The 13,160-nt window shown below is 32.7% G+C and overlaps 1 protein-coding gene across 3 annotated transcripts in view; it reads left to right on the forward strand.

The window, feature by feature from the left end:
- LOC148601442 (uncharacterized) overlaps positions 1-3,581 on the forward strand; it is a 36,519-nt gene extending 32,938 nt beyond the window's left edge. For all 3 annotated transcript variants that reach the window (XM_088555217.1, XM_088555218.1, XM_088555221.1), the window contains one exon: positions 2,506-3,581. In XM_088555217.1, the coding sequence (XP_088411343.1) occupies positions 2,506-2,538 (33 nt within the window). In that variant the 3' untranslated portion in view covers positions 2,539-3,581. The remainder of the gene's footprint in view (positions 1-2,505) is intronic.
- Positions 3,582-13,160: the final 9,579 nt, after the last annotated feature.

Raw genomic sequence — 13,160 nt, forward strand, 5'->3', positions numbered from 1 at the left:
TAGTTTTCCTTTCCTCTTTAGACTACCCTGGACTTGACTTTTTATGAGAAACTCGGCGGGTGTTTCTAGAAAAAAAAGAGGACGCTCAACCTTCCGTTGCACCTGATCCATGCTCTCAGTTTTTAGTGGAGTCCCAGTTGATCATTTGCTTTTGTTACTTTGTATGTGTGATTTTAGTTACTTAATGGTCTTTGATGTGTATGTCTGTTTTCCATGTCCCTGGGTTACATTCTTTTGATTAGCGCAATAACCTTGGTTTCCTTGATTACTCTTTACTGTTGCAATAATGGGCATTGATCATGTAAAACAATGACCTCCGAAAGATCGTCTGACGTAGAAAATTCACTTCAGACACTTCACCAAGCCCCCTCAGAAAATGCCATAAGTCTTCAAAGTCAGAAAAAAATTGAAAAAAAAATCGCCTTTTATTTTAAAATGTCCGAGAATTACGAAAGGCCTCTCTGCAGCCGTTAGTACGAGAGGAAACAGCGTTTGATAAAACAATTCAAGAATAAACTACTTTATACCATTCAAGAAGACCAAATTTCGGCAAAAAGTTGTATTGTATAACTACTACATGTAGGTCTTTAAGAAAGTAAGTTTTTCTTCTGGATTGTGCCTCTTTCATCGATCACGTTGAATTCTTTTTTCTCGAAAACCGACCTGCTGAATGTCCACTAAGTAAGCCTTTAAGATGTTAAAAACTATGCTATCAGCATTTGGATAATACAAACAATCAGCAGTTTAACATTAACGCGAATATAATCAAAAAGGTGTTTTCGTTGATTTTGTATCAAATGAAAATATTCTTTCAAATCTCTCTACATTTGCGAAATATCACATTTTGTTTTATCATACCCCCGCATATGGTAACAATATTATGCCTTTGTGTGATAGGTTTAATACCTCTTTAACGTGTAATAGATGTCTGTTTATACTTCTTATCATTTTTTTCAGGGACAATCAAAAAGCTCCTTATTATTAAACCTTTTCTGTGCTCTTATTTATATCTTTTGATCAACAATTCGAAAGTTTGACTGATTCATATTGCAAAATTCCCATGATGAAATTACAGACGTGAAAACATTCTATTTTAATAATGCCAAATTACTTTTCACTATATTTCTTATCTCATATCTTAAAATGTTTGGCTTTAAGCAAAACATAATATTAACAATAAATCATTGTGTGTCTAAAGTGATCGTAATGGCGAGAAACCAAACCACAGAGCGCATCATTTATTCATACAATATTAGTACTTTGTGTTTGATTTAAAAATCGATTCGGATTTTTAAAAAGATCGTCAAACAATTGATAGAAAACATAAAATGATGGGATGTTTTTACATTAATACTGAATTATTTGGTTTATGCTGTCTTCATATTTTGAGTACGTCCTGTCATTAGTTTGATTAACAGAAAAGCAGAGGACGCTTACCCTACCGGTGCACCTGGTCCATGCTCCCAGTTTTTAGTGGAGTCCGAGTTGCTCATTTACTTTTGTTACTTTGTATGTGTGATTTTAGTTACTTTATGTTCTTTGTTGTGTATGTCTGTTTTCCATGTCTGGTCATTGTCCCTGGATTACATTCTTTTTATTACCGCTATAACCTTGGTTCCCTTGATTACTCTGAACACAAAGAACCACCATCTTTGTTCTAGTTGTTTCTAGTTGACAACATAGTATTGTAGGTTCAAGCCCAGCTAAGCCACCGTAATACGACGTCCAAAACATGTGGTGCGCAAACAGTGTTGCAAAAAAAAATTTTCGAAAATAACTTTAAATACAATACCATATATTTTTTAAGCTGAATATAGTATTGAAAATACACACTATTTGACTGCATCTTATACTGAGAAAGAATAACCAGAACACCACTTGTCGTACTTTTCATGTATAAGACAAATGCTATGTTCTATATTGTCTACTTTCCTTTCATCTGTGGTAACATCCCTTCATCATCTGTGTAGGTTTTCATATCACAAATGACACGTTTTGCCAGAGCTTTCCAAAAGTACAGAGACTCTTTGTAACGGGTTCTTAAAATTAGGATTATGTTGCTCAAAAATTAAAATCATCACTTCATTTAGGTTTGATAGTCGTTATCATGAACTTGGGGATCGTTTTGGTGCTTCCATTTCCACCACGAGAACCAATTTTTCCCTGTGTCATACGTTTCCTTTCCACTTTTGTATACCCAGGGCGTGACATTTTATGAGCATGGGTTTTTTTTTTCTAGAAAGCAAAGGGCACCTGTCATATTGGCGCTCCTGGTCCATGCTCCCAATTTTAATTGAAGTCAGGGTAGCTCGTTTCCTTTTGTATCTTTGTACATGTCATTTTGTTGGGTTTTGACCTCGAAACTTACACTCCCGTGAAAAGTCAAAATCGGCAAATTGCGAAAATTTTACGTTTACAGAATCAAAGTTTGTTTTTGTTAAAAATTTTAATCGACTTATGCTATGTAAACATAAATTTTTAACTTTCATCTTTTTCTGTTTTCAGTATAGTGACAGCAGCGACAAATTGGAGTCATAATTGATGGTGATGTATCAACATTTTTCTATGCATTGGCTGCAGAGTTATCAAGATGTTTCACAAAATCTTTCTTTTGTATCAACACCGAGCATTTATTTGAATGAGAACAGCCAGCAATAAATCACTCAAGTGCATAGATATTACTATGATCAATTTAATGTTTTACAGTTTTACACAAATTTGTTTGAAAAACAATATTCAAAAAATGTTTATCATTAAAAAGAACGTTTTCTAAAGCGGTGGATATTTGTGTCGCCTTTTTATTATTCTATTCAAATTTTCCCAACTTGTTTATTCAACTCTTTGCGTCCATATATGTTTGGTTGATAAAGTTAAAAAAACATTTTATCGATTGTCATGCAACAAAGAATGTAAATTTCGCTTTATCGTTCACCTATTGTGATCAATAATGCAATAATTAAGTATATTTTAGTTCAATTCGCATTTTTGTTTTTGCATAGAGATTTACTAATTGTAAGATGAAACTAATTATATCTCTGACACATTTTTCCCGGAGGAATAGTTTTGTTATCTGTAGGTATTTCAAGTGCAGTTGTTGATATTTCAAAGTTTACTAAAGAAATGTTTTCATTTTCTATATTTACCTAAAATAAGGCATTTTACATAAATGCACTTGATAATCTACGACTATAAAGCAAGTAGTAACGGCATAATATCAACATTAAAAGTGTATAAAAGTAATTATTTCGAAGATAATAATACAGAATATACAAATGTACTTGTAGAAAAATTCACTTTCTTTATGTTAAAAGATCAATGAGCACTAGCCCTTACAATACTGTGATTGTTTTTTTCTGAAAGATTGTTTTATCAAATTGTACGTTCTTTAAACTATAAATTTTAAATTAAACACGTTAAGGGGAAAGATGCCAGAAAAAGTATTTGTATAAATAAAAACGTTTTTTATGTCTATCCGATTGCACTTTGCTTTCATTTAAATTCAGATCTGAATTTATTTCAATTTATATTTTGTCGTGTGATTCGAATTTACTATATTTATTATAATTAAATCATTTTATTCATTTTACGACTTGTTATATTTTACACACAATCATTTGGCTGGAATGCATAAAACAAATGATGTTTTTGACCCACAAGTAGTTAATTTTGTTACTAGAGATACCCAAACAAACACAATGGGAACAAATCGTATGCACAACTTTACAGTAATTCTAGTGATAACAATATTACAAAACAAATACCAAAAAAAAGAAAAAAAAACACAACAAAACTGCATTATAAACCCATACGAAGGAAAAACAATACCAATCATATATATTGCAAATTTTAATATCAAAATCTTAGGATCGGAATGAAGTGCATGTGTTTCTTATTTTCGTCACGACCGCTGTTCTTCAAAAGAAACCAAAAACATGACAGAATTATTCAATTACACCAGAGATAAAAACCATGCCGATACAGAAATAAATATATAATAATAAGGAGCTACATTTTTCCCAATTAGCAATCTTTACGGTAATTAAAATGCTCATGTGACACATGAATAGAGAACACAACAACACAATTATTTTTAACACAGAACAGGTAATACTCTAAACGATAAAGTGAGCATAATATCCTTTAATCAATGGTTTAAATACGACGACAATTAACTGCACAAAAAGTAACAAATTAGCAATGTGAAATCTATCAAAACACTCGAGCCTTGAGAATATGAACCAAAAATGAATACGCGCCAATTGAAATTCTTGAGTGTATCATTTCATATGGTAACTGAATTTTAAAACTGGTATTCTTTTCTGATCCTTTTTTCGTCGAAGTTATGTCAGGTAGTTTGATATTGGGGTAAATCCTGAGTCATGCCTTTTTAATCTTCTGGTCCATGATTTTGCTTTGTAAGATGTTCAAGGCCTCAAATCCCACAACGTGTTCCTGTTATCTGTTTAGTTAGGAATGTGAACGTTTGTATCGTATAATCCTTGGCAGATTGCTTGCAATACGTTTACAAAAAGGCACCCATTTAAGACATATTTCATAGTTAGGAATTCTTGCCCTGTTTGAAGGTAATAATAACGTGCTCAGAGTTTCCTATCCATATGGAGTTTGATGAAATGATTTAACGTTTGTGTAATATTGCAATACAAACTTTGCATAAACCACATAGCTGTTACAATAAGTTCCTTATCCAATTTAAAGGACGTAAAAGAAGGCATCTCAAGTATTTTTTAGAGAAATTCTAAACATAAGGATCTAGGGTCAACAACGGAATGTGTAAGGATTCACAGAGCAGTTTATTGGTAAGTAGTGAAGAAAACGAGTTTGATGGAATTTCTTTTTTAGGGGGGGGGTCCTCAGAATAAGATATAGGAATCGAGAGTAAGACATATGTGAGTCATTCAAACTAATATCAATAGAACCAAGTTTCAAACGCTTATAAAAAGAATATACCCCATCGATTAGACAGGGAACAATTGACACGGACAACAAAGAGAATGAAAGAGACTTTAATAACACGTACAAAAAAAAACAAAAGTAAAAATGAGAAAATGAGCAATCTGGACTCTACTAAAAACTGAGATATGGGCCAGATGCAAAGGTAGGATAAGTATCCTTTGCCATTCTAGAAACGCACAATGAGTTGCTCATACAATTTAACGTCCAAAGAAGACTAAATAAGAAAATAAAATACGGTGAACGAACTAGTTCTCGTGGTGGAAATGGAAACACCATAACGATTCTGATGTTCTTGATGACGACCATAAAACCTTAATGTAGTGATGATTGTAATTCTGTAGCAACATAATCCTGTTCTGTAATCCTAATTGTAAGAACCCGGTACAGAAAGTCATAATATGTCACAGAGGAAAGAAAAACTATGACATAAGAAAATCTGATAAAATATATATGACATGACGAGAATATGATCGGGCCTGAAAATGGTAAAATATCGACAACAAATACCGAAGCGTCAAAAGTGGAACACTTTAGATACCTAATTATCCAAGTATATATACTGAACGGGAAAACGGGAAAAAAAGCTAATGAATAAATGGCTTGAGCAGGAAAACAGGAACAAAGTGTCGATGTTACAAACGACAGGAAATCAATCAACACCGATGATACCACAAGGACTAGGCTAAATTATTAAATTATTCACCAAAAGAAAAAAAAACTAAAACATACACTTAATTCGTACAGTTCCACTCCCATTAAAAATATATTTACTTTTGTTCTGCGGAAGGATGGACAGTTTCTTCTTGTTGCAAGTCACTCTCTCTGCTGCTCGTTTAAGGTCAAGTTAGGTTAAATAGGTAAAATATTTTAATAAAGAAAGCTTTTAGATGTTTGAAACTCTGGGTAAAAGTGGATTTTTCTTGATTATCTTTAATCGGCTTTATTATTCGATTATTGAACAGTATTCTACTATATTTCTTCGATTTCACCTCTTAACTAGGGCAAATTTTACAAATAAAATCAGTGTAACATACTTGCTCTCACAATATGCTTCATTATCTTTAATTAGTTTTTTAATCGTCTGAGAAATAGAACTAATTATCTCATAAACACATAACCTTAGATGATTTTATATTTGATACTAAGTTAGACTCCAAACTAGTTAAAATCTATTGACTAAGCAATACCGGGAACACCTAAATAACAAAACACGAAGAACAAAAAAGTAGAACACGATATAGCCAACACATAGGAAAACGAGTAAAGCAAACCCATTTTAGACTAGAGCTGAACTCGTGCTTTTGAGGAATAAACAGTTTCTGCTTCTTGCAAGACAACAACTATGTTGTTTGTCAAAGGTTATGTCGATAGGCGAAGTGAGATGACATATACAATAGTTTGAGGTCGCTGCTTATATTAGACTAAGACAATGACTACCGGTCAATGAGGCTATATTGTCGACCGTGTAACACCCTGTAACACTCTCCAAAGAAGAGATTGTGGAAAACCATAAATCTGTGCTATCCTCTTTTTGGTCTCTCTACCAAGGACGATGATTGTGATTCACCGTCTATGTACTGGATTCCTAAACTCCACAACAATCCATACAAAAACGTTTCATAGCTGGATCTGCAAAATGTACCACCAAACCTCTTTCAAAATGAACTTCCATACTCACAACTGTCAAAGAGGGTCTGCAGTCCTACCACAACACTAGTTACTCCCGTAATGGTATTAATTCAATGTGGATCCTATCAATTCAAGATTATTATCTGAATATAATAGCATTAAAACCTATGTTTGTTCAACCTTTGTATAATTCTATTCCCCATACTCAGTTAAAATTCCGACTTAAAAACATTATACATCGTTGTTTTTCCAAAAAAAGATTGTACACCTAGATACAAATATATAGTTCTTGGTAGAGATTCCTCATACTTTGTACGAAATAATTCCAAATCATCTTCCAAATATACAGAAGAAGATGTTTACAAAATGTTGGAAGTTTTAATCGACAACATATTCATATTTGTCCAGTGTGGTGGACGTGTTTTTCAACAAACGGTCGGCATTCCAATGGAAACAAATTGTGCTCCTTTACCTGCTGACCTATACCTTCACTTTTATGAGGATGACTTTATAGCTGATCTGATCCAAAGGAAAGAATATCGTTTGGCTAGATCCTTCGATCTCAGTTTCCGCTATGCAGATGACGTATAATTCCAAATCATCTTCCAAATATACAGAGGAAGATGTCTACAAAATGTTGGAATTTTTAATCGACAACATATTTGTCCAGTTTGGTGGACGTGTTTTTCAACAAACGGTCGGCATTCCAATGGAAACAAATTGTGCTCCATTACTTGCTGACCTATACCTTCACTCTTATGAGGATGACTTTATAGCTGATCTGATCCAAAGGAAAGAATATCGTTTGGCTAGATCCTTCGATCTCAGTTTCCGCTATGTAGATGACGTATTATTTTTAAACAATCTTAATTTCGGGGATTTGATACATCGCATCTACCCCAAAGAACTTGAGATAAAGAATACTACAGACTGTGAAGTCAGCCTCATATCTTGACCTACACTTAGAAATCGATCTTAAAGGAAAACTATTGACCAAACTTTACGACGAACGTGATGACTTTTCATTCAGAATTGTCAACTTTCCTTTCATCTGTGGCAACATCTCTTTGGAACCTGCGTATGGAGTGTTCATACAACTCATACGTTATGCTAGAGCTTGCCGAAACTACACAGACTTTTTGTATCGCGCTAGAACTCTAACAAATAGACTTCTGGAACAGAGTTATGTTGCTACAAGATTGAAGTCATCACTACAGAAGTTTTATGGTCGTCATCATGAACTCGTGGATTGTTATGGTGTATCCATCTGCACCATGAAAACTGATTTATTCAACGAGTCATAGTTTTCCTTTCCTTGTTTGTCTACCCTGGACTTGATTTTTTATGAGCAACTCGACGGGTGTCTGTAGAAAAACAGAGGACGCTTACTCTATCGGTGTACCTGGTCCATGCTCCCAATTTTTAGTGGAGTCCGAGTTGCTCATTTGCTTTTGTTACTTTGTATCTGTGATTTTAGTTACTTTATGTTCTTTGTTGTGTATGTCTGCTTTCCATGTCTCGTATTTGTCCCTGGATTACATTCTTATGATTACCGCTATAACCTTGGTTCCCTTAACTACTCTTTAAAACTCGGCTGTAAAATTCATTCGCAATTTCTTGAGGATTAAAATTTAGGTTATCTGTCTTAACACATGATCTTGAACTTGCCTAAAAATACTACCATTTTCTAGATCATACATGATGTTCAATTGCGTCTTCATTGATTCCTAGCAGCATTTAACTGGTTTAATGACAATTGGAGGACCATATTGGACACGAAATTAAGATGACGACTTTTTATATATGGGAAACATGTTCTTTTCTTAATAGTTTATGTGTCAGTTGCAGAGCTTTCTAGCAAATCGTCGTATGGATAGCAAACGTGAAATGGTCTCGAATGCCTCGTAAAGTGTCAGGGTATAATTTCCTGTATTATTTACAGTCAACATCATTGTGAAAAATAGAAAGGTCAAATTCTGATTTGATTCTAGATGAAAAATAAAACTTGTAACAATTTGATAGTCCGCACAATAATGTATTATTTACTCTTCTTGTGTTTACTTAACTAACCTAGAATCTCGAAAAGATTCCAGGCAGGAAATAACAAAAAGAGAACAAATGGCATATAAATCTATCTTTTTGTTTGGTTTGGTTTGGTTTTATTTTTGTTTTTGTATTTGTTTTGTTTTTGTTTTGTTTTGTTTTTATTGGTGGTTGCAACTAGCCATTTCACGCAAGTTTTGAAAGAATGTTATATCGGCAAATAATACTGATCCATCAAAATAGACGAACATCAGAACATAAAAATTTGGCCGAACATTAAAAACATGAAATGAAAGGTCAAGGATAATAAATTCTTCATCTGCAACCTTCCAAGTTGAACCCGTCTCACATTGTGCTGTTATCGGAGTCTGTAGCAGCCATATCGTTATCTTCTTGTAATATTGTATAAAAGCAAAAAGTCATATTGTAACCTCTATATCAAGTACTGGAATAAAGATGGGGATTTTGACTCCAAACGCAACGTCAGATTTCATTGCGGGAAGCCATTTTTGTATTCCTTTGCGATGAATTATTGTTGGACAAACAAAAGCAGGAGATTCAATATTTCCTAATTGTATCATTCTCAATGACGGTTATTGTACGAAGATCTACGGATTTATCTTTGTCGCCTTTAGTAGCAATTAGGATGTACAATGAGAAAATAAGTTTGTTTAGACTGAGAGAAACAAGTTTATGAATTACAAATGGACAAAGACAACATATGAGTAGTTTTCCCGATAAAAATGTAATTGTATGTAGAAAAACTGTAAATTAGGCGATGATTTAGGATTTGATAGGTCATTGACGCTAAATATAATTTTATCATTATACTTAAGTACAGATCAAGTTTAGATTCAGGCAGGTATTGATACAACTATAAATTTTTTGTGCTTTTTATTTCTAAAATGAATTCATTATATTTGGTATGTAATGAATTCATTAGAACGCTTTTGACATAAAATCATGACAGAGACAGCACAGTGTCAAGAGTTTATTTTAGAGCGGTTATATTGGAAATGAATATGGCATTTAAGTAATTTCACAAATAGTTCAGTCATCTTCGCCAAACTAGACGTAATAAAAATCGTGTATGAAATGCTTCAATGCTCATTGAGTGTGTATCATTAGTTAGTATAACATACCGTAATTTGGAATATATTTCGTATATTAAGAAATCACGGGCGTCGAACCAATTGCTGGTGGATCATAGATTCTTGGTATTCAGCAGCACAGTTACCAGACATGGTAAATATAACAACTTAGCTCCTTTGGCATATTTCGGAAGTATTGGGCGATGCAGGATTTGACTTATATTTCGATTTTAATTTTGAAAACATCGTGTATTTTATTTATTTTCGGATTTTAACGTCATAAGTATGTAATTATAATACTGCTAATAAGACATTACTCCTTAAAACACCATGTTCAGCATACTGGTATATGCAGTATTTATATAATTGCATTTTTTGTATTTGTTCCGTCTTGAGAAATTTATTTGATGTATCTTTGTTACTATTGGATCTGTCTGTGGCCCATTTCACACAAATTCGTAAGAGTAAAATTAGTCGTAAGTTATGACGTCACAATATACTTTCATTTACTATGACGTCATAACTTACGACTAATTTTACACTGACGATTTTTTGTGAAAGGGACCACAGTGATGTGATTCTTACGGGTATTTATTCATATTTTTTATTTTTAATTTGATAATTGTAGTATAGAAAATGCAGTCAAAGTATTTATCTTCATATCTTCCGTTAATTGCGATTTCCATGTATCATTGCTAAAGTGTGTAAAGGTATTTCTAAATTGGTCGAAATGTTTGAGTGAGTGGCCTAGTTCATAGAATGGTTTTGATTTTTGTATGATGCACGAGCTATCCAAAAATACATAATATTGAAAATTATGTAATAAATCAGCTGAATATCATGTTCTCCAAATGAAGTGGGGTACATTATTTTCTTGTTTTTTTTTGTTTTGTTTTGTTTTGTTGTTTTGTTGTGTTTTTTTTTGATTTGTTGGTTTTGTTTTGTGTGTTTTCTTTAATAAAAAATATAACTTAATGCATCTTTCACTTAAATCTAACAAATCAACAACAAAATCTCATGCAAAGTACCAATAGGGTATGTAAGTCTCGTCACGTAACTCCGTGATTTCATGAGAATGGGTCCTCGTCTACCATTCAAATGAATTGAGATTCGTCATTAACATAGCACTGAGTTCAACATAAAAGGCAAAATACGTTTCTGTGTAAAAATACTGTTAAAAAATGACAAATATCCAGCTATACGGGATAAAAATTTTAAGAAAGGTATAATAATAGGTATAAAAATGCAGGTCGGTCTTCGGATTTCCCTTTAAAGCGTGACCAAAGGGAAAATTTAAATACGTCAAAATTCAAATACATGGCCAGAACATGAAAACTGGAAACAAAGATGACATACATACACAATGTAACAAACCGAGTAAAATATATTACATATAAAAACTGACTATAAGGAAAACAAGACATTATTGATAACACAAAACTTTAAAGCACTAGTAATATGAACTTAAGAATTAAGTGATATTAGGTAATCCGGAAGGGTAATAGTACGTGGACTGAGATAAAACCCGCGCACCTCCACTCACCAACTCCAATATGATTTTCTGGTACCCTAATACCTTCCATTTACGAATTAATTTGTCCCTCCCCCCCCAAAAAAAAAAACAAAAAACAAAACAAAAAAACAATAAAACTAAACTAAACTAAACAAAACTGAAGCATATTTGTATTTTAGGCCAACTTTTTATACCTGGTTGAAGCAAAATTCATATTGTTTACTATGTTTTTTTTCTACAACCTTCAACAAGGTCAATTTACACACATAGGTATAAATACGCCACCCAATGTCTCAGCTTTCTAATGGTATCATAAAAGGTTCGGTAACACTAACGGTTTTTAATTAGTATACAATATATGTACACCTAGTTTCTACTGGTGTAGCTAACATTTCTACTCAATTCAGCCAACATATCTGCTCTATTCAGGTGTTTAGTTCTTCCTGGGTTAGTACTATATAATTGTAAAAAGGAGAATTTTCGAAATGTCAAAGTCTGTTCTATTTCATCCGTTTTGGTCATTTTTTTTTAAATAATACCAAAAATTTTAATTTAAATAGTGTCTTAGTTTTCAAATTTGAAAAATATTTGTGCGAAAAGATATGACCTACAACCCCTATTTATAGACTTTTCTAATATGTCTGTATCTGCACCTGACAAAGTAAAATTTAAAAAAAGACTAAATATTATTTTTCCAAGTGACAGAAAGAAATATAACTCATCTATTTTATCTACTTAATATGCCTGCACTCCACAGTATTGTAGAACTGCCTAGTTTTGGTCTTGTAATCTGATACTTTGTAATATCTTTCACTATAAAAAATGGTCAAACATCTGTAAATCAATATAAATATAAATAGATCAAGCCAAGGCCTTCAGAATGCAGTAAACATTTTCTGGAAGTAATTTACGCACAACAAATAGGGTTACCATAGAAACCATGCAAAAATACGCTAAAATATGCCAAAAAGTTGATAAAATAAGGTTAAAAAAGTCATATTTCAAGCAAAATATCTTAAATTTTTATTTCATGCCCTGAATCTGTCAAGACTTTCTTTGGAATATCCCTTCCTTATATGGGCATCGCTAGTTAGATTTTGAGCTATTTCACTTTGTAATCCACTTATCAAATTTAGCATGGTAAAAAATGACCTACTTTCACTTTCACAATGAAGTCGAATAGTCATTCAAAAAAATCTTCAACATTGAAAATATATGAAACATTGCAAAATACTTTCAAAAGTTCCCCTTTTCAGAAAATGTTTTATCTATAATATAATCTTCATTTTTAATCACTATGGCAATCACCAGTTTCCATTAATGTCATTTTTCAGCCTAGTCAAAAGAGCGAAACTAAACTTAACTATGGAGTACTGGCCATGGACATCCTTTTCAAATCTGTCATTTAATTTCCACATCCTCCCACCTTAATGAAAAAAATGTTATGTTATAAACAACGTAATGAAAAAGACGCGATATGATTTCTCATTAGTAATTTCTATTTCAAACACATAAATGTCTTTTCTGATACCCCTTAATCGAAGTCCCCAAGTGTCACAAGTAAACATCATTATCGGTAATGCACGGATGTCCATACTGTGGAAATGGATGCCCCATTTAACCTCTGAAAGGAATTGCTTCAATTCAAGTGATATTGCCATTACAGTCACTCATAATTTCTGCTTTACGAGTAATAAATAATCCGGTCTATAATTTAAAGGCTCCTTTCTTATTTACTAAGTGTAATAAAGTAATCTCATAGTCAATGATACAGGCTGAAAATGCAAACTAATGTGTCATTGTGATGTTAATGTTTGTTCAGTCAATTGTAAACTGATATGTCGTGGTTAATACCACAGTGACAGTGAGGACAAACAATTTTGGTATCGAGTTTTCGGATCGAGCTTATA

The sequence above is a fragment of the Perna viridis genome, chromosome 12 (genome assembly GCF_037379345.1).
Source record: "Perna viridis isolate PV_CMFRI_1.1 ecotype Kerala chromosome 12, ASM3737934v1, whole genome shotgun sequence".
Lineage (NCBI taxonomy): Eukaryota > Metazoa > Mollusca > Bivalvia > Mytilida > Mytilidae > Perna > Perna viridis.